Source organism: Passer domesticus, chromosome 10 (assembly GCF_036417665.1).
Source record: "Passer domesticus isolate bPasDom1 chromosome 10, bPasDom1.hap1, whole genome shotgun sequence".
NCBI lineage: Eukaryota > Metazoa > Chordata > Aves > Passeriformes > Passeridae > Passer > Passer domesticus.
In genome coordinates this window covers 25,282,728-25,308,647 of record NC_087483.1, presented here as the reverse complement: position 1 = coordinate 25,308,647, position 25,920 = coordinate 25,282,728, and the positions used below count along the sequence as shown (strand labels likewise).

The window sequence follows — 25,920 nt, the reverse complement described above, 5'->3', positions numbered from 1 at the left end:
TTTATCAGTGTGTAAATTGGAGAATGGATTTTTGCATAGTGTCTGTAGAAAAAACAAAGCTCTGAGGGATTTGTAAATTTCAGTATATTTACCCTGAAAAGTGGCAACGTAAATAAACACCCAAGGGCAGCGGTGCTGGAGTGACCTTAGGGTGATTCCAGAGCAACTTACATGCTTTTTAGTCTTCTCAGAGCAAAGCAGGCTAAAGTTATCTATAAAATACAGGTTTTAAAAATTGAATACAAGGAAAGGTCTGCCCTTTTTGTATGCCTGTTCTTATCTGTGGCTGTTGTTTCAAGATGTCATTTTCATGTTTATTGTTTGAACAGTAGTTCAGGTTAGCTAGCAACATCTCTCACTAGTCACTAAAAATCTCATCATAATTTGTTTTAGAAAACGCAGTTAAGTGCCGCAAAATGAGAAAATGTGGATAGTTTGTGACCAAGTGTTCTTACACATCATGAAGCTTTTTTAGGTCTATTTAGCTTTTACTATGAAATAAATAGAGCTTTCTGCAATGTGTGGTGGAATTTTGGTTGAACCTTGGGAAATCTGTTTGTATTTTGACTTAAGTAGTATATATGGAATACAAAGCACTTGAATGTAGACTGCTTTCTTCACTCTGTGGGGACCCTTACTTGTGTAATAGTCAAAAAAATGTTTGCAGCATGCACTGTTACCTTGCTGTGAATTTATCTTTGTGATAGGTCTTGTGCCTAGTGTTTAGATTTTTGTTTCTGTCAGGTGGTTCTAATGACAATTTGAAATTATTTCCTGCCTCCGTGGTTGCATCGTAATGACTGTGGAGGGAACAAGCAATAAGCAACTGCAGGAGGTTGTAATGTGTGTTACAACACACATTCACTATTGTAAATTGTTGTATTTTGGAAACAAATGGCCTTGTAGAGATGCTGCAGATCAGCAGACAGCCTTGTTTGGCACTTGTCACACTGGTAGCACAGCTTGCTTTAACCACAGACAGATGTTGCTGCACGGATGTACTCCATCAGTCTGTTTGTTCACAGTGAAGGGGGGTGAATGGGGCTGGGCTGGGGTTTGGTTTACTTTCTACAGGGGAATCTTCTACAGGTGTTTGCTGCTGACTGATGGTTTTGGTTTCACCCCAGCTGGCAGATAAATGCTGCACAGCTGTTTGCTTGCTCCAGCAGCAGGATGGGGGAGACAATCAGAAGGGTAAAAGTGAGAAGACTTGTGGGTTGAGGTGAAGGCAGTTCAGTAGGTAAAGGGGAAGCTGTGCACACAAGCAAAGCCAAACAAGGCATCCATCCAGCAGTTCCCATGGGCAGGCTGGTGTTCAGCCATCCCCAGGACAGCCACACCAATGGTGACTTGGAGAGACAAACACTGTCACTCCAAACATCTCCCCTTCCCCCTTCTTCCCCCAGGTTTGTATGCTGAGCATGGCACCATAGGGGGTGGGATATCCCTGTGCTCAGCTGGGGGCAGGATATCCCTGTCCTGGCTGTGTCCCCTCCCAGCTCCTTGTGCACCCCCATTCTCCTCACTGCTGGGGCCGTGTGAGGTGCTGGAAAGGCTTTGACTGTGTGTGAGCCCTGCTCAGCAATGACAAAAACATCCTGGAATCACCACACTGTGTCCAACACAAAGCCAAAACACAGCATCCTACCAGCTGCTATGAAGAAATTTAACTCTCTCCGAGCCAAACCCAGCACACTAATTTAGAGAAATGTTGAGCCAGAGAATAAGAAGGTTTGAATGCTGTAAAGGCCCCAAGCACCTTGTGTGATGAGCCATTGGAAAGGGTTTACAGTTGTTCATGTACTCTAAGTTAGACCCACAGGAGAAATACTGAAAGGTGTTCTCAAGAGATCAAAACAACAAAAAGAACTTTATTGGCAACTTTAGAAAATCAAAAGAAACTTTGAAAAGGGTTTAATGCAGCATTCAATCAACATAAAACATTTCACAAAGCATTAACTTGGCCCATTCAACTTAGCAAACTCTAAGCCAATTCAGTTTTAAGTTCTCAAAAATTCCAAGAAGAAGGAATTAGAAGAAGAAAGACAGAAAAGATCCAGAAAAGGACACATATCACTACCAACTCCTGGATTCCAGTGGTATTGAGGTAAAAATTCCAAGAGGAAGTAGGGTCAAGACATCTGATTGCTTTGTGTTTGGCCATAAATACCCCTTGGCCTTTCTGGGCCCTTCCCCCAGGTGGCACTTGTGGTCATTTGGCCACTTAGGAGCTGGGTTAGGGGCTCCAGAGGAGGGTGTGGAGCACTGGTTCCCCTGTGCCAGGAATTGGCAGCCCCAGCAGGGCTGGGATACAGGCTCTAGGGTGGGGGGTGCAGAGCAGGGCACTGCCCCTACCCCCTCACACATGCACTCCAGAGAGTCTCTAGACATCAGTCCTTCCAGTCTCTCACAGATATCTCTGGCAGTGAAGACATCTCCCTAATGTGACAAAAATAGAACATTTGTGTTACTGGAAAAAGGGTTCATCAAATAGAGCAGTGTTAGGTGAAGGACTGATACATGCATGTAAAATGACCTAAGGTTTAATATTTTCCTTTGTTTTTTGCTGTTTCTAGTACATACATGTACTGTATGCCTCTCTTACCCCACAACACGTTTCAGGAAGCTTATCTTTTTGCTAATTCTAAAAACTTGTCAAATGAATAATGCCACAGTATTCTGAAAGTAAAATTTTATCTTTTAAATGTTTTCTCACTGAACTGGTTCACTTTGTTGTAGATTGCTTGACTTTTTGAGTCCGGTTTAAATACTTTTTCAGACAGACCTTAATAAAGGTTCAGGTATCACTGCTTTCCTTCTCCTTCATCCTGTTTGCTCTATGGCTTTGACAGGTAAAAACAAAAGCCTGTTGCATTTCCCATTTCCCAGGCAACTACCCTCTCCATTGGGAATGCCTTCCATTACTCTCAATAACCTCAGTTTCTTGATGATTAGTCCAAGCATTTGGCAAGACCTGTACACTTCTGTGCCAGAGTGTGCAGGCTAGGTCAAAAAGGAGAGTGGGCATGGCCAAAATGGAGATAGCTGCTCTTATCTCCCTCCAGGGAGGGGGGTGAAATGAAGGTAATCCAAACTAATTGGTTTCAGTGATATGTTCTGTATAATGTGCTGTCTGATAAGCAGGTGTTGTTAGAACAGATAAAAAATAATGTATTTCCTAATTAATGGTTGTGCAAAGCAATCTGGAGCCATGAGCCAGTCTGCAGATAAGACTGGTTCCTAGTTCCCTAGGATTCTTTTAAAATCAGTCATAATGTGATACTGAAGTAGTTATAATGTTAAAAGGTATTCTAAACATATGCGAGACTGCTTTGACGTGTGAAAGCAGTTTTGCAGGTAACTGTTTTGCAAAACTGTTTCCTTCAGGGCTCTCCCCAGCTTCATTGTTGTGTCACAAATCAGCATATATGACCTAAAGGTCACATCATTTCAGTGCAGTACTTGTCATGTGGTGTACTCAAGACATTCTGTATCATACACATATTTGACAGGAAAATAAGTCTAGTGTCTCGATAAGATTATAATGGGGGACTGAAAGGGTTATGTTTGAAAGTATGAATTCCATGTTATTACATGGATCCTTTGATCAGCCTGTTGGGTTTTTTTTATTCACACTTCTGCAAACTGTTTGTGTTCAAGTGGGAACTGCGTGACTCTGGCTTTGACACTGCTTTTTCACTTTGCTTTGAAGTGCCAACAGCCTTCTCAAAAGACATGATGTTCTATTTTAGTAATCAAGCACTGATTTTTGTTACCTGGTGAGAACAGATACAAAGGGCAAATTGCATGTATACCCTGGAAATATTGTTTTATATAATTGCATTGGAAGTCTTCCTTTATATAGTTTCTTATGCAGTATTTTTGGTGTGTGCTTTAGTCTTTTGTCTATTCTGTTTTTTTGAGATCTGTTTGTCTCTCTACATAAAGTACAGTAATGTAAATCACTAATGTATATTTTATACCAAATATATCTGCAAAAGACACATATGGAAGCAGGTATTTTTGTGCTGGATGTAGTAGGTATGAAATAGTATTTTACCTTATTTTGTATAAACAAGGTCTGTATTTTAGTGAAAATTTGCAAGATATTTGCAGAAGAAGGATTTGGAAGAAAGATTTGAGGCAGCATTTTGTTTTCAGGTTGAAAATACTCAAGCATTTTTTATACAAAACCCTGGACTGTTGGTCATTTCACAGTAGACTTGTTTCTGTTATAGGTTTGCTATGTCACAACTGGCTTCTTTTGCAGTTCCCATGGCAACAAGGATTTTTGAACTGCAAAGCAGGATACTGCTTTGAGGGAGTATAAATATTCCTTATCACAGAAGAAATTTTGATCATTGAAAGCTGATCAGGTATTCTGCTGTTCCCCCTCAGGTTCCTCCCCTTAATCATCTATGCTTTTGCCAATATGTTTACACCTAAATGTGAATTCTTATTTGACAAGAATACAGTTACCTGTTCTAATTTTTATGAGATTTGAAAAATATGTGATATGAGAAATTATGAAAAAATATTGTCAAGCCTTACTGTTGTGATAGCATAGAAAAACATGTTGTCTTCCAGATACAGTCTCAACAAGCAGGAGAGCATTCTATATACCTAGAAATTTGTATGTTTATATATTTGTGAACATTGTATATGCTTATAAAAATCTAATGAGAATTGAGTTGCTCAGGATTTGCTCTGCTTCTGCTGATGTTTACTTTGGCTTGAACTTGTTTCCAAGATGCATTCATAAAATATTTACTTCTCTAACAGACTTACACTATATTTTTTAAATGAAGAATCTCAAAGTACTGCACCCAATTCACAAACTAAAATTTATTAAGAGTGGCAGTAATTTTGTGTGTTTTTCAGTGTCTGTCCCTCACCATCTCAGATGAGCAAAAGTGGCATGGGATGTTTGGGGTGTATCCTGAACCAAATAGCTATAGGATAGTCCTCGATAGAGTAACTCTGTTTGGGTCATTTTTTTTCAAGCTAGGTAGGTTTTCTGTGTTGTTTTCCTTCTGAGCACTCATTCCAAAATAAGAAGCCAGTTATTCAGATTTGTCAAGTTCCTGCCATAACCCCACAGTTTAGTATGGGTTGTTTTGTTTTGTAACTGGTAAAAAAGAAAATGGGAATTATAAAGTTGCTGAAACAATCAGCTCAAATAAACTAGATAATTTAATGTTGTAAAAGTCTCTGAATAGTACATCTAAGAAGTTTATCCTCATAACGTGTGGTAATATAGAGATGTATTAAAAACAAATTTGGAAAGTAAAGGCAGCTGCCAGTGGCCTGCTGATCTTCATGGTTTGGGCTGGGAGACCTCTGTTTCCCCCTGCCACTGTCACCACAAACAAATATGGATTATTATGGAATCATGAAAAGGAAAAAAACACCACTGTGACCTCTACAGCTGGAGCTGCTCGTTGAAAGACAAGCAGCTCTGCTGGAGGAGGATCATACAGGAAAGAGCAACCTAGTATAATAGTTGTAGTTGTTACAACTTCATCCAAATATCCATTTGTTAAAGACTTCACTGCTGCTATCACCTGTGTAGGTGATAGCTGTAACAAAATAACTTGCATATACATGAGAGAAATTGAGTGTAGTACCTCGAGCCAAATATGAATACCCTGAATACACATGATTTTTTTTCCAAGTGAATCTAGAAGTTCTGGAATTATAACTTCCTCTTCCAACTAACTTTCACCAAAGTCAATTCAGAGCTAATATTGGAAAAATACAACTTACAGGCTGAAGAGGTATATAATTTATAATGCTGTATGTGATTCTGGAACATTCTGTTTGGAAATTCCAGAAACTCAAGCTGTGAAAACGGGAATGTGGAACATGGGTCTGAAAAGGTTTATGGTGATGGATGGCATCTGGCAGTGTACTGCATTGCCCCTCCTCCCCTGCCTTCCAACACAACCTCAACTCACTTGTAAGAGCTCGAAGGCTTATTTTGGAATTTGTTTTCTGTCTTTGCTTGTAATACTAGGCAGTGCAGTTTTTCACTGAGTAATTTGTCCAGTGCTCTCTAAGGATTCCAGAGAACAGATAATTGCTACCTTGGGTTTTAGGCTGAAGAAATGCAAAAAGTTTGGGAAAAAGGATCCTTTAAATGCAATTAAAGAATAAGAGGAGTGGAGTAAGAATGTCAGGAACTCTCTGTTTTTTCTGGTGAGGATGTGAGGCTGGTGATTCTGCATGAAGCTCAATGAATGGGTTGAACAGCTAGCTTCTGCATCTCTGTTGAGACACATTAGGAGTGACAATGTGATGACATAATCGCTGACCCCAGATTGTTCTCAGCTATAAATCCTCTGGTTGCAGTCTCCACTGTTTCTCTGCATGTGCCGTTCACGTTTAAGGGCTTTTCAGATCATCTCCAGCACCATCTGCTGCATAATGGAAAGAAAACAATTGTGCTGTGTGTGGAGCCAGCTGACTCCCTGAGTGGATTTGGGGGGGTTGCAAAATCCATCTCGTCTCGAGGAACTTGTCTGTCTGCTTGTTCTCACTGCCACACTGAGCACTAGTCACTAGGCTGCCATTATGCATGAAAAATAAAACGAAGTAGGGACTCATTTGCAGGGACACACACGTTCTTGAGCTGGTCAGATGCTTTATGTGTCTTTTCCTGCTCCCGTGCAAGGGATACCGCAGGTCCTGGTGTCCCCTTGATTGGAATTGGGGAAACATTGTGTTTGAAGCACCTTGTCAGTACGGGTGTGCTGGTGACCCTCGTGGTGAGGAGATGAGCCCGGGCTTTCCTCACTGCCAGCGTTCGCTAGGTGTCAGTGCGTGACTGCAGAGAGCTGGTGCTCTCGCCGGGTGCTTGCATTGGGGTACCTCCCTGATGAAGGGGGGTTTTAAAGAAAATTCCCACTTTTGTTTCCACAATGCAATGTGGCTTACATTAAGGAATAACTCACGAATAGAAGTAATACTTCAGTCTTTTTTTTTTTTAAGGTACAGGCTGATAAAAATGCTGATATTAAAATAAAATTACTACCGTGTTTTGTGCTTAATGAAGATAATTTAAAGACTTAGAATAGTTTCTGATCACTATCAGGCTTTCTTGTCAGCATCTGATATATTACTGATGAAACACTCACACTGCTGCTGATTCTGGGTATGACTAAAATTCCTATTAAAATGTGGAAAAATTGTAGTTTTTATAGTGATATATTATCTGTAAAATGAATATATTCAATTATTATCAAAACTATTGCTTTCCTTAAGAGATGTTAAAGATCAAGTCTGTAAATGCAGTCAGAGAGGAGGAAAGCCCCATGGAGATAGCTAAAATTCCCTGGTTTTCTGTTCTCTTATCATATTGTATCCCTAGAATGAAATATACTGTTTATTAGAATATCTTCAATTGCTTGCATCTCACTATTAGATTTTTTTAAAAGATGGACTAAAAATTCATTTAAAATTCATTTTAGAAACAGATTTAAATTCAAATTTGGTTTAGTTTTAGTAATAAATTGTTAGGGAACTCATCATTTCAATGTCTGTAGAGTGATCAGCATTCATCCAGAAGTTTAAATTGTTCCAAAATGGATAATTTTTGTTGCTCTTGAAAGTGTTTGTAAGTGTTCATTCGTAGGTCAAAATAGCAAAAAAAGTAATTCATGTGATATATGAAAATATTTGAAATGGCTTTCCTGTATCTTCCATTTTATATTGAACTTTTTCTGTTGTATTTTAATCCATAACATTGAGTGGATGATACCCTTTACCCTTTTATACTGAATCTATTTACAAGTGAGGGCTTTTGTGAAACTGTTCCAGGTTTTCCTCGGGGAAGTGCCAATGGTCGTGCTAATAGATAAGAGAAGTTAGCTTGGCTACAAAGACAAGTTTTTGACTTGTGCTGTACACTATATTTCTACATGTTCAATCTGTATCAGAGATACTGAAGGGATTGTCTGATGGCCAGCCTTCAGTATTTTCACTGCTTGATGTAGCTGTAAAAGAGTACTGCCTCTGATGCCATCTTTGTTTCATCACACCACCTACCTGTAAGAACCATCTGATCATCAAGGGCAGATTTCTTCTGCCCCAGAGTCCCTCCAGGTACATTTAAGCACTGCATCTCTCATCATGGGACACAGCTACCTGACTGCACAGATTTTTCAGACAAATTTTGATTGAGTTTATAAAAGATCTGTAAGGGATACAGTGGGAAGGCTGTGGAGACCATTGTCTGCACCTCTCCCTTACAGGCACACTGAATATAAACACTTGTTCTAAAAAAAGGAGAGCTTGAATGACTTCTCATTGCATATGACTTTCTGATTTTGTGTCTGAGCACTGAAGGAAGCCTGTTCTCCAGCTTCTGTCGCTCATTAACTTCACCAAAAATTATCTATTCACAATGATGCAAGATAAAGATACAGACTCTGTCACTGCTTTGAAAATCCTTCCTAGCCTAAGGCTTAACAGTTTGTGTAAGATGTGAGGCTTTTTGGTTTTGATGACAACTTTGGGATTCTTCCAGAACCACTCTTCAGAAGCTGATCTGTCTGAAAAGAGCTCTCTCTGCCCAGTGACAATGTTTTTTGTCTTTCCTTGTTTGACATGTCTTGAGAAAGCTGTTTAAATTAGTTCCTGGTTGTTGCTTTTGACTTGCCTGTTTTTTACTGCCAACCCTGACGTTCTGTTGGTATGGCTCCTTCAAAGTTTGTGATTCTGCTAAGCATTTTCTTGCTGGCGTGCTGTTGCACTGAAGGTGATTAAAAAGGCATTTGCAAGTCAGGAAATCCATTTGATGTCTCTCTGCAGCTACAACCTTTAAAGTAATGCTTACTGTGTTTTTAACATAGCCAGTAGAACCATCCTGCATTCAGTCATCCTGCATGTCACTGGGGCTTCCACCTTGCTGAAATGGGGATCCTAGCACTGTAGGATATCTGAATTTATGAGCTTTAGAGTACAGTCAGCTCTGTGCAGTGGAAATCCAAAGCACTGATCTCTTTTCTATGTATGAACTCTTAATGTAATTGGATTTTCTCTTCTCCTAGTGAAAGCCATGTACTTGTTCATTGTAGTTGAGAGCAGTTCCTAAGAAAATGAGAGACTTGGATACTGTTTTTTCTTGGCCTGAGAGTGTTGAAATTGACAGTTGAATCTTTCAGAGACACATAGTAATGAACGAGCTATAAAATAATGTTGGGAGAATAATGCTAAGCAAGGCCTGCCATTTCTCTTGGCTGCTATGGGATGAAATGGGGCATAACACTAATGCCAGGCCACTCACTTGTGTGTAGGGATCGTTGGGCTTTCTTGTTCACAAGACTGATTTGGAAATAGGAACTAGACTCTTGTTCCCTGCCAAGTGAATTCTCTCTTCTAGAATGCTTTTGCAGATCTGTATGTGAAGACACAGGTCAATCTTTGCAGAACGCTGCTTTCTTTGGTGCAGCTGAAGTTCCTGTTACTTGGAGAGTGAGGACACTTTAATTTGTCAGCAAAATTATATACGCTTTGAATTCTGCCTTAGCTGTGATGGAGCAAAAAGTTAAATAATGACCTTTCATTTTACAAGGAGACAAATTAGGCACACTCTGAATTTCTGAAAAAGCAACTGATCTGTCATATAATTTCCCCCTCCTTTTTTTAGCAGGTCTGCCCCTTACAAGCTTTAAATTTGTTTGCTATTCATTCAATCGCTTAACTTAATGCCCTACTTATCATCTTTTGTGATTTAAGATATTTAATATTTCTGTGATGCATAACTTCTTATGTTTGTTTCCTGTACAATGGTGATTTTTCTTTATGTTATTAAAAACAAACACACTAGGACAAAGCCATGCATGGAACAGGCATGAGAATGGCCCCAAGGAAGTGGCTGTATTCAAAGGCTGGTAGTACTGGTTAGTCACATGTCCTTATGAACTGGACATGATTTCCTTTGATGCTCTTTCCTTGTCTGTTTTGGTGAGCTGTGCATCAGCAGCACGGGGGGAAAACACTGAGTACTATCAATAGCAACAGTGCATGGCCTCGCTTAAAAGTGTGCTTGGGGTAAAGGAGGAACTCCTTCAGTGACTTCTGGAATTAAATTTTGTGTAAGTGTATTTAAAAATGTAGTACTTTTGTTGGTAGAAATGTAAAACAATTTTTTACACCAGAAATTGTTATGAAAAAAACCCTGGTTTGTCTGTATAATGTACTTGAGGACCTGATTCACCATTTAATCTTTTGATCATGTCTTTTGATCAGTGGTTGGCACAAGGATACATGTAGCATATGGCACAAAATCTAATATCTAATACAGGAGAAGGGTGATTTTAGATATCAGTGTAGCCTTGTGACCTCTCTGGTCATCAGTGTGAACTGACTGTGGGCAGCCCCACAATCCCCAATAAAAGTAAAAGGCTAAGGGCTACTTTCAGTGACCAATATGAATGAATATGAATATGACCAGTAGGTGAGGCTGAAGATAGGGTAGCTGTAGACTCATGAATGAAGCTAGGCAGGGGAGAGAGAGCAGAAGCTTGCCAGTAAAAACCAAATTAGGAGGATTAGGACACTGTGCATGTGGTTGAAACCAGGTTGATAATACTCAGGGCAAAATTTATCTAAATTTAGTTGATTTTTGATTTTACTGTTGAATAAAAAAAGAGAGATGTCCACAACTGGGATAAGCAGCAAATGTTTTGAGGAAATGTCTTTAGATTATATTTTTTTTCAGGTTTGTTTAATTTTGCCTTTCAGTCATGAAGCATAGGTTATGGTTCAAGTGAAGCTTGTTTTTGAAGTCTGATGTTTCAGGCTTTTGTATTGTTATTTAGTTATGAGAAGTCAATTCTGGGTTTTGAGGGGCAGTTGCCTGACTTAGTTGGTATGCAAATAAGCAAAATTGGAAATAATTTCCATGGCAGAAAGCTGCTTTATAAGTTAGTCACAGATGAATTAAAGGAAATCCATGCATATTCTTCTGCAAAAGTTCCTTGCTTACCTTTTGTCTATTTTTGTGTCGTTTGTTATATGACTTTTGCTTTGACTGAAGGCAGATCACTATACTTTTGAGCTGATTGAAGGAATATAGACTGAATGTTGGTAAGTGGGTGGGAGTCTGAGAAACTTGAAATTTATGTAACTTGCATTTCTAAGAGGTTAAAATTAGTCTGCCTTGAATATGTTTTTCAGTTTTGCCTGAGATTTGCTCTCACCTGGCACTATTTTCATGGAGGTTTCTGTAGAGTAGGTATTTTTAGGTTATTCTTTAGTTTGTTTGGTTTTGTATTTAATTTTACCTAATTTCACAGAAGCTCTCTACATATATTTCAAGGAGAAAGGAACATTTGGTTTGGTTTTCCTTGGTTTTGTTTATCAAGGAGTAAAGAAAAACTTACTTCTGATGGGTGCTGCAGTACTGTTTGTCTTAAAGCTGTGGCAGGTGGTTTTGGCCTTTAGCAGCTCAATAAGCAGCGTAGCCCTTCCCCACTCGCCCCGTTGGTGAAACTTCCCAGTGTGCCCATTCCCAAGGCTCTGGCAGTTGCACTCCCAAGGCCACACTTGCACAGCTGGGACCGGAGCCCCTGCATGGCAGGTGGCCCCAGTGACCCAGCAGGCCCTGCTGGATGCCCAGCCCAGCCTCCTCACACAGCCAAACCGAGTTTCCTCACTGGTTCCACCGTGGGTTGCCCACGCAGAGCTTCACATGTCCATAAAGCTGCTTATTCCTGGCACAGTAACACAGAAACAGCTGGAGCTGGTGCCTCTGAGCAGGGACCCCCACCAAAGGTTTTGTGCTTCACAGTCCCAGTGTAGAAAAATCTTGCTTCTCCTCCAGGAGTCTTCAGCTCTTGCTGCCCTCCCCATCCACCTTGTGTCCATCCACCTTGCTGGTGTCACCCAGCTTCATCTCCTTCCTTATTAATAAGTTCCTGCTGTGTCTCTGTGTCCATTCACCTGCCCAGCATCACCAGTCTTTCTGCCTTTTGTCATCCCAAAGTTGGCAGTTCACAGTCTCTTTTCTTCTCTGACCTCCCACCCAGAGCTCTGCAAGCCAGCATCTCAGTGTAGTTTTTACAGCTCCTTGATAGTTAATTTCTCCTACTGTAACAAGAGGAATATATTCAAGTAACCACTGCTTGTCTTAGGCAAGGGCCTGAGCCTGCAGTCAGTAGCCTGGTGAACAGACTGGTGACTCTCAAAAGTCTGCCTGGAGCATTCTCCAAACATCAAGCTCCACCGTGCGTTCATGAAGGATGTTAGAGCTGCTCTCACCCTTAACAGGAGAGATCTAGAGTAATTTGTTTTAGTGAAGGACTGTGTGATAAGCTATCAGAAGGTTATGTAACCAGAGTATAGCTGCTGGGATCCAGGGGCTGGGAGTGCCTGTTCAGTGTGTGAAGTGGAGATCAAGAGATATTAGTTACCACTAAACTGGAGTTCTTTGAGATTTGTACATCTATAAGACCATTTTACCCTCAGCCACTGCTTACCTTCTCTCCTACTTGGAAAGATTTACATTTCAGGAGAAACTATGATGGTGAAGGTGGTGCTATCCAGTACCACAGCCTGAAGGTTTATTTAGGAGGGAGGTGATCCTGTCGACCTACTTCATACAGGGATTTTGAAAAGAAACTTCATTCTTTGTAGAGTCAGAGAAAACAGAAGTAAATATTTTGGTAGCAATACACATAATCAGGGAAAGAAAAAGCGAAGGAAGTTGTTGCAGGAATCTGCTTTCTGGTGGAGCTTTCCTTTTTTTCCAATGTAATAGCTCTGGAGAAAAAAGATAAATGTGTGTTGTATGGAATATCAGGTATAGGTAAGTTTAAAAAAAAGGAGAAATAACCAAACAAATACAAGTACAAAAAGTAATTCCTTGAGTCGCAGCAGGGACTGGGTACAAACCTGGATTGTTTCCATTTCTCCATCTCTGTGTATATGTGGTTAATTAGTCCAATAATGGCACTTTGGAGCTGGAAAGCATTGCTGAGATGTAGCAGGTGCTGGCTCTGGAAAGGGCCAGTCGGGTCCAGGTGCTCTGCCGGGGAGCAGCCAGTGCAGCAGGTGACTTGGAAAGAGCAGGTGAGGCGGGGGCCGAGGGCAGCTCGGCACTGCGAGCAGCTCAGGCGGGGCGGGCTGCCCTGGCAGCCGCGTGGGGAGGCAGGCCTGGCATCGCCCGGCTCAGCCCTCCCTCAGGGCCCGGCTCAGGAGCGCCTGGCCCGTCCCAGCAGGGCCGCAGCAGCGGGAGCTCAGCTCCAGCAGCGGCCGAGGGCAGGAGCCTCAGCTTTTAGGAAGGGTCCTGGCACAGGGTGGCCAGGGGCTGCTGCTGCCTTCATCCGTCAGGGCCGCCGGCTCTGCTGTCTGTAGGTTGGGCTTTTGCCCAGGCAGCCAAACGCCACCACCTGCACAGGAGAATATCCTCAGCACTCTGCGGGAGTGAATTTCATGTATCTATAATGCATTTTTAAATACATTTATTATGTAAACGACTTTACTCAATTCTTGATGTGCAAATTGGGGCAAGTTTCACAAGGACTGTCTGGTGTTACACAGAAATCCGAGGAAACTGGCAAGGTTAGGTTCTGGAGATTGCACAGACCCACTGCTAGGGAGGCTTGTGTGTGCAGCCCTTGTGGAGTGTGGGGGAAGCAGCAGCCTACTTAATGCTAATCAGTTTTGTAGCAATGCTGCTTGTATTTTACTTTAGAAACACTGTCTGACTGTATTGAGTTGCTTCATTCTGTGACTGTTGTAGAGCTATTGGGGTTTTTTGTTGGCAATACTCTCCTATTTTCACAGTAGCTTTTGCGAGGCATTCTGATTGATTTGTTTGTACTGCCCATTTTTCTGACTTGCTATTCTGATGGTGTTTTGGGGATGGAACACTGCTGCACCTTGCATCTATATTTAAAAAATGTTTATTAAGTCTGGTTTGGTACTACAGTTCTGTATATCTGTTAATTCTTCTCAGCACTCAGGCTGGTTGAAAGGTGAAGTGTTGGTGCTCAATTCCAAATTTCTTTCTGCAGATTAAAAATAAAATAAATTTGAAGTCTTCCAGCAAATTGCTTACCAGGGCAAAATGTTAGTTTAGGTGTCCCTCAGTATTCTCTTTTTTCCCACTAAAAAAAAATTATATTGATTTTTTTGGATTTGAAACCTAATAGTTTTTCAATGCTTGTAGGAAGGGATTTCCATTTTTCTAGGCATCTAAGAAGAGGTTTTATGTTAAACTGAGGTAATTTGGTTAAAAAGACACCTACTTTACTTTTAAAGACAGAATCTGAGTGTTATGCACAGGATCTGCTGGCAGTTTGTTGTGATAAGACTGACAGCTAATTTTTTCAGAAGCTAAATCAGCTATTACTTTGTAGTGAAAGTATGCTAATTGGTATAGTCTTGCTGTCGTTAAAGATCAATAATTCATTGAAGAGAACAGATGCTTGTATTTAAAGGAATTCACAGTTCATTTTATTGGAAAACTATAGCTGAAGATTAAAATTTGTAAACACAAAGGTGTTTGTCAGCTTCTGCTGCTTAATGTTTTTCTTTAAAGGGGAAATCCTGGAGTACAAATGCTTTGATATGGCAGTAAATGATGTCTTAGCTAAGAAGAGTCATGTTTGATTTTGATTTTAAATGTAATTATACTGTCATAAACTAAATATGATGCTGTTGTCTTCAACTGAGCTGATATCTACCTGATTTATGTAGAGAGGTCGAAAATAAAAATTCTCTGATCTTGCAAAACATTTTTTTCAAACTAGATTTAAGAGGCTGCAAAGAGACTGGAGTATATTTCAGGCACATTAATTGAAAATTGTTCACCTAGTCATTCTCTGCATTTGAATTCTTATTTAGGTAGAAAGTTTGGTGTAAAGTTCATGCAGCACACTGAACGTTGGCTACTCTTTTATAAATACAGTAAAATAGATGCATGCACACCAGTTATACAGGTAGAGTTTTGCACAGCTATCATTCAAGAAAAAGGTATCTACTAATTATTATTTTTGAGGTATTTTATAAGTACTGCCTCAAACAGAAAGAAAACATATTTTGTAGGGAATTCCTGGCATCTCTCTCTGAATTATTCTAATTTGCATTGAGATTTCAGATCCTTGTTTGTATAAAAGCACCACTGTTTTTTTGATAATCACAAGCTTTCCTAAATACACAGCAGCACTCTTCATTGAAGATCTGGATAGCTGAGTCAGTCTCAAAGAATGTATACAGGCAGTAACTGTGTTCCTACAGCTGTTTGCTTGTTTTTTCCTTACAAAAAGGAGCTGAAAGGGAGAATTCCTATTCACTAGTGGAGCTGAAGGCTTATTAATAGACCTTTTTTTTTCTTGTCTTTAAATTTTGTCATTACCTTTTAGTACTGAGTGTCCTCACTGACTACTAAGTAGCTTATTAAAGCTGGTTTTTAGATGTGCTTTTTTGTTGTTTTCTTCTTGCTGTTTTTCCATTTTGCTAGCATGCAGATGGGGGTGGAGAGTGGGAAATAAGGGAGAGAGCATGTTCCAGAGGATGCCAGGATGACTTCAGTTATTGGATGGCTGCTGTCTGATGGATGGAAAAAGGGGGAGTAAACCTTTCATTCTGCACTGACAGAGCTGAAACACAGAAACCGGATTTACAGGTAAGGGTGAAAAAAATTCCTGTTACGAATTGCTATTCTTGATCCTTGCCACAACATTTCTTGGATATAAAAATGCATGTGCAAGCATCTTGCTTGTTCCTCACAAATGAGTCTGAAGCAGTTTTTCCCGTTATTATTTCTGCTGCCTTGGAGCTTTCAACGGATGTGAGATCCATAAACAGTGAAATCATAGGCATGCCTGATGCTGGCAGCTTTCTCATGTGACAGGATACGCATTGCATCTCATTGATGCCGAAGTTGCTCAGTAAGCTGTGGGAAGAGAGGTCATTTTGTGTGATGGAAATACTCACTGTTGAAAATACAGTGTATGCTACCAACAGGAAGAGAGTGCTCGAAGATCTACAAATGCTTTCTTTGAGTTTGCATAGGAAAATGAACTGCTTCTGACACTGTCTTGTTTAGTGGTGAACAAACAGTAAGAATGACTCCTCAGTATTACTGAAAGGGATTTTGTAGATTTTGTTTCATTATTTTTAGGTTTGGAATGAATGTGGTTGATAACTCAGGTATAAAATTATCTTTGTTATAAAGGGAAAAAAAAAAAAGATGCATATTATTACGTGTATGAGACAGATAAATCTTGTAGTACCTACAGCATTTACATCTGAGTTTTAATGAATTGTTGAAATAGCTTGCTTCTGCAGAGTTTGTGTTAGCAGCAGCTGTTAGTTCATGCAGTGTGGAGATGGCAAGCAGCAAATAAATTGCTTGGTACAGAAAGTAGATTGGTGTATCAAGTCACATTATATGAGAATATAGGACTAAAGGCAGAAGTCCTGGCCCCACTGAAACAATAGGATATTTTGATATTCGCCTCACTGGGGCAAGGATTTCAATGAGTCAGCTCTCTATTGACTTACCTCTACGTTTTACATATAGGAAGTAATTGTTATGCAGGACCCTGTTTTGCTGGTTTGAAGCAAAAATACTAATTGATGTAAATAAATTGTGTTTATAACTGATTTGTGTATATATATTTACAAAATACATTTATAAAGCTAAAATGGTGAAATTTAGTTTTAGTAGATTTCAGAGATTAAAATTGGTAAATGCATGAATCCATTTTTGTTGTATTCACTGAGAGAATTCCCTTACAGCAGACCTACAATTACTAAAAATTCGTGCCATAAAATAAAACTGGAATTAGCTAATAGGACTCTTGTGAGTGCTAAAAAGGACTGGAAGAAGCTTTGTCCACTGTCTACTTACTTATGTACCTTACCATCGGGAGTGGTGTCCTTTCCTCTTAGCTGATTCTTCAGAAAATGGAGCCTGGTATGTTTGCTAAAAAAGCAGTAATTTGCAGCTAATGTCAGTGATTGAAAAAATTATTCTGAAAGACTGGTGAGCTGTATCTTTGTTTGTTTTGTTATATTGGAATGTAAAACTGATAAATAACACTGGCTGAAAAATAGTGGAGTTGTATCCTAACATTTGTAATTTGTAGGTAATATATCTGAAAGCATAACCTCAACTGTTAAATTACAGCCTCAAGACCATGTATTCAAATCACTTTCCCCCCATCAAATGAGAAATCTGACTCAGAAGTGCTCCAGTATCAGAGTAGTTGATGAAAACAGAGATGTAGTTCCACATGTGTTTAAATTATTCCGTCTCCTTGGAAACGCTGCTGCTGCAGATGGATTTGGCTTTTGGTGGCTAAAAATATCTGCCGCTTAATAATGACAGCATGAAAAATACTGAATAAAACTACTGTGCTGTCACTAGTTTTAAAGTTCTCTAATGATTCAGGTATTCTACATGAACTACAGATTCGCATTTTCTGTCCAGCATTCACTGTCAGCTGCTGCCAGCGTTCACCAGCTCAGTGGAAACGAGAAAAGCTCATTAGCCTTGGTTGGAGACCCTGCTGAGAAGGGAGCAGTGAGTGGGAGGTAGACTAGATGAAGAGTTGGAAAGCAGGTAGAAAGTTGGTTAAAAAATTCATGGTGGTGATGCAGGTAAGGTGTTGTATAATGCTTGAAGATACAGGCTTATTCCCAGGGAAGTCTGTGGTAGAAAAAGTGTGCTTAAGCATTGACTTTGTAAATTAACAACCTTCAAATGAAAGATTTTTTTTTCTTTATTATATTAGCAAATACTTCCTTATCAGTTGTATGTGTAGGTGACTGAAATACCATGCAAACCATTTAAAATAAAATATTAAATTACCTTAAGCAAAAGTCAAACCCTATATCACTAAAAAACTTGTTACAAGAAAGAAATAGCATTCAATTACTTAGGATTGCTAACCAATTTCATCTTTTAAGGAATTAATTATTTTCAGTTAAGAATGTTTAACCATTACTGCAGCAGCTGGACTCAGTGATCCTTGTGGGTCTCTTCCAACCTGGGATATTCTATCATACTACTTTTTTTTTAATCCAGCTCTTCATTATTTCTTCCTTCCACGTATCATAACTTGTTGTTAGCTGGTATTCAATATAAATGAAAAATACCAGGTTTTTCTGTTTCTGCTTCTTTCCCATTGGATGACTTCCTGCTTGTGCCTAGAAAACAGAACAAATGACAAACATTTTCATAGTGGGCTAAATATACACCTCATATTCTTTTATTTTGTTGGTATGCATATGATTTCTGGTGGCATGTTAGTCAGTATGCTGATTCATTTTTCATCATTGAAAAGGGCATTTTTCCTGTTATGAAGTTATCTTAAAGATAGAATTAATGTATTACAAGGTATTGTGGCACATACAAATAATTAATCCTCTGGAAGTTAATACTTAAATCCATTTTTAACTGACATCACAAGTACCAAAAGTCAATTAAAGTGAAAGCTGAATACTTGCTTATGATTACTTGAAATCACAGAATCAATTAGGTTGGAGAAGATCTCTGAGATCATTAAATCCAACCTATGACCAAACACCACCACATTAACTAGACCATGGCTAAGTGTCAAGTTCAGTCTTTCCTTAAACACCTCCCTGGCCAGTCCTTTCCAATATCTAATCACCTTTTCTGTGAAAAAATTCTTCCTTATGTCCAGCTTAAACCTCCCGTGGCACAGGTTGAGACTGTGACCTCTTGTTCTGTTGCTGTGTGCCTGGGGGAAGAGACCGACCCTCCCCTGGCTACAGCCTCCTTCCAGCGCCTTGCAGGGTGGAAGGTCCCTCTGAGCCTCCTCTGGGCTAAACACCCCCAGCTCCCTCAGCCACTGTCACCAGCACTCCCAGCCCTTTCCCACAGGGCCATTTTCCAGTCACTCTGCCCCCAGCCTGCAGCACTGCATGGGGCTGTTGTGACCAGTTTGTAGGACCCTGCACTTGGTCATGTTGAACCTCATGCTCTTGGTCTGGCCCATGGATCCAGCCTGTCCAGGTCCTTCCACAGGGCCTTCCTGCCCTCCAACAGATCAACACCCTGACCTAACTTTGAAAATTTGCTAATGGTAGACTCAATCCCCACATCCAGATCATCAGTAAAGATGTTAAACAGGACTGGGGCCAGCACTGATCCCTGAGGGACACCACTCATGACCGGACACCAGCTGGATGCAGCACCATTGGCCATCACTCCCTGGGCCCATCCATCCAGACAGTTCTTAACCCAGCAAAATAAATGAGAGGAAAAGATACAGTAGCTTTCATTCTATATGAGATGTCAACATGTTAAGAAAGCAGATAATTAAATGTATAATTGAAACTTTTCTGTGGGTCTTCTTGAGAGTGATTTGTTTTCAACTGAGGCAGACAAACCTGAGTTGCTTTAATTTTGAACCTCCTTTTCCTGTGTATGTAATTTAAATTCTATGGAGATAAGTAATCTAAACCTTATTTGAGGAAGTAAAGGTGTGATACATTGCTAGAAGTACATCTTTGCATTTTGTAGTGGTAGCCAAGTTGCACCAGTTCGAATCCTTTGGGTTTTGGAGATAGAAGTGGAAGTTCTCAGCTGGTAAAAATAGTAATAAGAAAGTTTGTTGCATATTGCCTGTGATGTCTAGGTTGTGAAAGATAGTGATGATAACATGGAGGAGGTACTGGGGCTTTTTTTTTTTTTTTTTCTGGTTTGGTTTGGCTTTTTTTATAGCAAGTTGCAAACAGATGAGCTCAGGATTCTGCCAGGCTAGATTTTTCCAGCAATTTTCAGCATTGCTTGTTCATGTGTGAAGAGAATTCTGTGCTGTACAGTTAATACCAGACTACAAGGTGATGGCAATCTTGCCACGTTTGCCACTGGGCAGAAAACCTCAAAAATATCTACTTGTCTTGTTTCTAAGCTGTAATCTCCTAAAATTAGTCCTTTTTTTAATCTTGTCACGTAGAAGTAGTACTATTATTGTCAAAAATTGTGGCCAAAACAAGGTATGAAATATTTGGTCATTTTTTACCTAAAATGTGCATCTACACTTTCCTGTCACCATTGTGCACACATACCTCAGTACTTAAACAGTTAAACTGGAAGAGTCTGTTCCTGTATTTTTAGAAGGAAAAAAAAAAAAAGGAAAACCTAGTTCAGAGCAAGTTTTGCAAATATGCTGCAGTATGGTTTTGCGTTACAAGTTCGTGCTACTGCTCTTGGAGTTCAGATGTTCTGAATTTGGACATGTTGAGTGTTTTAGTGAGTTTGTTGTTTTGGTTGGTTGGATTTTTGAAAAGCTATTAACCATTATGTATTTCAGAGTAGAGAATGGCTACCCCTTGTGTCAAGATGCAGAGAACGTGAGGCAGAAGAGGAGAGCTGTTGAATTCATGCTCCCTCAGTAGTGGCTATGATGGCAGTGGTGAAGCAGCAGCAGGCTGCGTGCTAATGCAGCAGGGAGCTGAGTGACGTGTACTGGGGCTGGACAGGTGGGAAGGCCCCTTTGGCACGTACCAGTCATGGCCATGCCGCACTTTGGCAGGAGATGCACAAGATTCCCTGCCATGTTGTGCAGTTCCTCTGCAGGTGGGGTGCAAGGTTGATGTTCATGAAAGAACAGTGTGGAAAATCTGCACTGAAATAGTATGAAAAGGTGATGCAGTGAGCCAGTTAGTGTTACTACATGGGCTAAATTTGGCAAAATTTGTATTAAAGACCACTTATTTCCAGCACTCAGGAAGTTGATAGCATTCCAGTCTTCATTCCAGTCTTCTGAACCCTACTGCCATTCTTGCAGCTGGAAGCAGCATGATGCAAGGCTGCTGTGCCAAATACACATGCCAGTCTCAGAATCTCATTCCAATTGCTGGGAATGTGTTAACCAAGCCAAATGTTTTATGTCCTTTTATAAAGAGGTGCAGTAAAGATGTGTTGGTAGTCCAGATGACAGGCCAGTTCTTCCCAACATCTACATGCTCACTCTGCTCTAAAACTCTGTGTATCTGTAGAAGTCAGTAGGACTGACTACTGTTGTAGCAGTGTTTTTCTGTTTTCACATTTCAGTTTTAGAAGGAGTTGTGACTTCTCCTGGCCAGACCTTTGCTGCAAGCAGTCCGGCAATACAGTCAATGCCACTAGTAGTTATTCTGTTCTGGGAGCATCTGTACAAACTTGAAAATTTCTTGTGGGATACAGGTAGTAATTTCTTTTTTCTTTAAAAAGGGTAAAAGAAGATCTTCTGCAGAGATTTTAGGTGAAGGGATTTTAATTGATGAAATTTGATTATGAAAACACAAAACCTAGAAGAGAAGTGCCCAATACCAGGTCTTCAGTAGTGTTACCTGAAGATTATGGAATGGACTTTGACAGGTGCTGCTAATAGTGTCCTAGATGACTTATATGGAGGTTAGGCATTATGCACCTGAGTTTGTGACCCAGCTTCAGGATGTCTTTCTCTTGAATCTCGTGTTTTCCTCTTGGAAGGAAGGCTTGCTGTAGCAAGCTTAGAAAATTTTTATAAATTAAATACATGCTCAAACAGCTTTTGTGGACAAATCTCATATTGACAGGAAGGCCCTCTTGCTGAATTCCTCTGAGTCCCTTCCTACCAAGTTGCACCTTCATCGCTGGAGACCTGAATGCTAAGGTCCCAGCTTCCTGGTTGAATTAATACAGCCTCTTACTCATTTTACTTTGTTCTCTAGGGAGCATGCTGAGAAAAAAATTAAGAGAACTAGCACAGAATTTTCTTCTGTTGGCTGAGTTATACAAGCATTTCATTCAACTGCTGACATCAGTTGATGTAGATAAGAATTAGAAGGCCATTTCACTGCTGCTGTATGCAGGATTCTTGTGTTGAGTGATGAAGAGGGGGATATTTGCATGCTTGGTTCATGTAGGACCATGTGAGATCTTTTGGAAGACTAAAGGAGATGCCAGATCTATCGGCATCTGTACTGCTTGTAGATGTGAGAGGTAAGCATATGTCAGCATAGTTTCTGCATCTTAAATTCGTTGCCAGTGGAGCTAGGTGGCATGTGTTAGAGTGTACAACAATGTGTAGGCAGTCTAGAAGATTAGTGGATTAGTACTCAAGTGTGAAATCAGGAGTACTGTAAAGTGATGGTATAGAAACCCTGCAAAGAGCAGACTTGGCAGGATTTGGCTTGCAATGCCAGAACACATTCCCTTGGTTGAGTTGTGCTGTCGTATCCTGCAGAATTTACTTGGTACTGTGGATTTAGCTAGGCTGAAGCAAACGAGGAAAGAAAAACTTTACCTATTATACGTTTATGTAAGTTGATCACTGCTGTAAGCAAAAATCTATGAGTAAGATTATATTAATGGTATTCCCTGTACCTATACAGTGTAGTCTCTTAAGTGGAATTAGCTTGCTATGTGTTTGCAAATTTTACAGATTGTAGTACTGAAACTACCAGAGCCTACCTCTGGCAACTGGTGCTTATGATTAGAGCTGCCAAATACAGCAAAACATGTATTGCAAACATTAATTTGAATTCTGAACAGCTGTTTGATTCATGTTCGTGTACCTCTGTTGTTCACTGTTTGCAAGCATTAATGCAAATGGTTTTTTGTCTGCATTAATGCAGTTCCTTACGTGAATAGACATTTTCACAAGCAAGTAATATTCTTTGTGTGACTGATGATGTCACTGTAGGTGCTTTTGGGTTTGACTACCCTTCCCCTCCCAAATTTAAAACTGTCAGTTACACAAAGAGCAGAATAATTCAGTGCATTGTATGGAGCCGAGCAACCACCTTGATTATTTCACAACCATCTCTACTGCTGACATTCATTTAGCAGGTAAGAAAATTGCCTTTAAAAAAACGAAGCTTTGCAGCCTAAGAAAAAGACTTAAATTCAAAAAGAGTATTAATCACAACAAATAACCCAAACATCCTGACTTGCAGGCCTCAATATTCGTGATTTGATTGTGGAATTATTTGCCAAGTCTCCCTAGAATGTTATAGTACGTGCTGACTGGCCAGTGGGTGGGAGTTGTTTGTGATGAGTACTTCGCAGTAATGTTTTATGTGTAACATCTGTTTTCTGCGTTCTCCAGTTCAGTTTGCAGTCATTTGCATAGAAGTTTTTTATGTTCAAAAGTGAATCTGTATTGCTGCTATAGACTTCAAATTTTTCTGTACTTTCACTTGATATATTTAAGGAAAATGCAGTGTGACACATAGGACAGTTATTTATCGAATGCCCACCTTTGATGTTTATTTTTGGTTTTATTTTCAGATAAGAATTTTTGTTCAGGTAGATTTTATCATGAAATGTGATCAGGTCTCAAGAGGAAATTAGTAAAAAATAAGGTTTCATAAATAAACCAAAGAAATAAGTAGTTGGATTTCTTATACTCTGTCCCCCAGCTCCCTCCATTCCAATGCCAATGTGTTCCTGAGGTCTTTTTCCTCTTGATTTTTCTGTAGCTTTAGTCAATAATTGATTTCTATAGTGAGGCTTTTCTCTAAATCATGAGGATATATAATTTGAATAGGTTCTGTTTTATTATTTCACATCTTTTTTTAATGGTTACTGCATATGGTAGGTGCTTGATGTTTATTTCTTCACATGTATGCTCCATATTTGTTCGGTGTCCCAGATGATGATGTATGAGCTGTATACTATAGCACTGAATTTTGAAAAACATTTATTTGAAAATTTTGGCTAGGATGAAAAAATTGTTGGATTTGTCTTTGTGACTTGTTCTGGTTTTGCCTGGGACAGAGTTAATTTTCTTTTTAGTAGCTGGGTCAGTGTTGTGTTTTTTAGATTCAGTATGAAAGTTATATTGACAACACACTGATGATTTGGTTGTTGCTGAGTGGTGCTTGCTTCAAGTCAAGGACTTTTTGGTGTCTTACCCTCTGCCAGTGAGAGCTGCTCAAGGAGCCTGGGGGACATGGCCAGGGCAGCTGACCCAGACTGGCCAAAGGGATATTCTATAGCATAGAATATAATGCTTGTATATAAACTTTCCATGGGTGTCAGTGAGACACTGAGGATATGGCAACTTATGTTTGGTTTTGTAGAACAAGTTTGGCAACGTATGTTACCCCAGTATCGTAAGAAAAACTTTCTTCTGGGAGCACAGGTAATGAATTTACTGTCACATATCCACTCACTCAGTAATTCTAACATCACTCTTTTTAGGCCTTTCACTGGGATTTGGGGATACCTGCTATCTAAAGAAGATATCTAAAGGTCTTCTGCAATGAGATTGTTAACCAAGATTCTCTAAAACTTTCAGCTTTTTTAGGCACTAGAGAAAGTCATACCAGCTAGGCTTTTTATATTATTTTACTTTCTGGGTTCCAGATAGTACTGTGACTGTGTGAAATATATCTCCCACATTTGCATGGAATTTTTATCTTCTAGTAATAACATATTGCCTCTGAAATTTTTAAATATCGGGTGCCTGCCAGGTATCTGGCATCATAGGAAGGCAAAGCCTGTTGCCATGGAGCTTTGAGGACTTGCTTCGCCAGTCAGCATACCTGCAGCTAGAGAACTGGCTAAATGATCTCACTGTAGGAGTAGTTTCATCAGGGTAGGAAAACTAGGAAGTGAAGGAGGAAAAAATGGGTGGGGGGTGTTTAGGAGAGATACATCCTTCTCATAGCCCATAGCCATCACATGCTTCTACTGTGTCAAGTAGTCACTTTCTTGAAGAGTCCTTAACTGTGTTAGGCAATTGATGTTTTACCTAGAGCTCATAGCAATGTGTTAGCTTCTTTTCCTTGATTTAGTACTGGTCCCTCTGTTTCAACTTCGTTTTGCCTTGCTGTAGGCTAATGCCACACAAGTATGGTGAGAAGGATGGCAGAGGATGATGTATCACATCAAGGATGTTTTTGTTGTGAAGGATGTATCTACGAACAGGAAAGATTCCTCTGTCAGCTTGTTCCTCACTTGTGCGAATTGGAAGAATGCTGTTCCAAATCAACTGTACCTACTGGACAGCTGTTTAGTAATCATCTAGAAAGGTTTGTTTCTAATTGAACCTTTCAAGCCAGTTTTTGCCCTTTTTAACCAAATGGGTAAGTGTGATATAGCAGATCTCTTTACCTGTAGCTGACAGTTATTTTTCAAACTCTGAAGGCTGAACCTCCCTGATGCCTTAGTAGAAATCCAAGAATATTGATTGACCATCCATTTGTTTTTCTTAGTCATGTGCTGTTGTTTGGTTCCTGTAGTCAGACATGGACTTCTTTGTACTGCATTCTATACCTACATACATTTGCTCACTTTTCATAAAATATGTATTGCTGAAGTACTTCTGTGTATTTAAGAGTATTCCCATCCTATATAATGGTAGTCTCACATACCCTAAGTGACTTGTATTAGTAAAATTGTTTCACTCCTAAGTTACATTACCCTTATGATTCGTCCTATCAGTTATGGGATTTATTTATAGTTTTGCTTTCCATTCATATATTGAAAATTTGACTTGTGTAAATCTTTGGTCCCTTGTACCATTAGACCTACTGCTAGGGTCTTCTGTTCAAATGAGATTGGATTTGGATTTCTTTATGACTGTAGTTGCTTCAGTTGATTCCCCAAAATCTGAATTTACCGATTCAATTGTAGTTATGGTACAGGACATGCCAAAACTCACTTGAGCTCTCTGTCCTGGTTCCCTGATTGTGCCCTTAGGGAGCCTTTGGTGAAATCACTAACTTTGTGGCCTGACTGCTGTTAGAAGTTTGACTGTTGCTTATTCCTGTTCATCTCTGGCATATATCCGTGTCTTCCACTGGGAAATATCACACACTTTCATAAACAGCACTGGGTTGTGTGTCCCATGCCTATTATGTCCTAGTTCCTGGAGGTGTGGATCTTGCTCAGGTGCTGCAGGGTGCCTGTGTAAATAAGGCTATCAGATGGAGCATGCCTTTGCACTACTGCGCAGA

The 25,920-nt window shown here is 39.8% G+C and overlaps 1 protein-coding gene and 1 long non-coding RNA gene across 7 annotated transcripts in view; one reads left to right on the top strand and one right to left on the bottom strand.

Annotated features, from left to right (window-relative positions):
* CSRNP3 (cysteine and serine rich nuclear protein 3) overlaps window positions 1-25,920 on the top strand; it is a 96,339-nt gene that overhangs the window by 970 nt on the left and 69,449 nt on the right. Inside the window, exon 1 of one of the 5 annotated variants that reach the window (XM_064434607.1) lies at window positions 15,482-15,634. The exons of 3 other annotated variants lie outside the window; for them this stretch is intronic. In XM_064434607.1, the coding sequence (XP_064290677.1) occupies window positions 15,566-15,634 (69 nt within the window). In that variant the 5' untranslated portion in view covers window positions 15,482-15,565. Of the gene's footprint in view, window positions 1-15,481; window positions 15,635-24,853; window positions 24,994-25,920 lie in introns of those variants that run through there. One more of the 5 variants, XM_064434611.1, reaches the window with a different exon arrangement.
* Window positions 1,864-13,337, bottom strand: LOC135308942 (uncharacterized). 2 transcript variants are annotated; one of them, XR_010369317.1, is made up of 3 exons: window positions 12,898-13,337; window positions 9,287-12,765; window positions 1,864-2,439 (listed from the first exon to the last, which is right to left on the bottom strand). It is a non-coding gene; the product is annotated as an uncharacterized LOC135308942 (long non-coding RNA). The 2 variants fall into 2 exon arrangements; XR_010369318.1 differs by having other exon boundaries at window positions 12,483-12,765.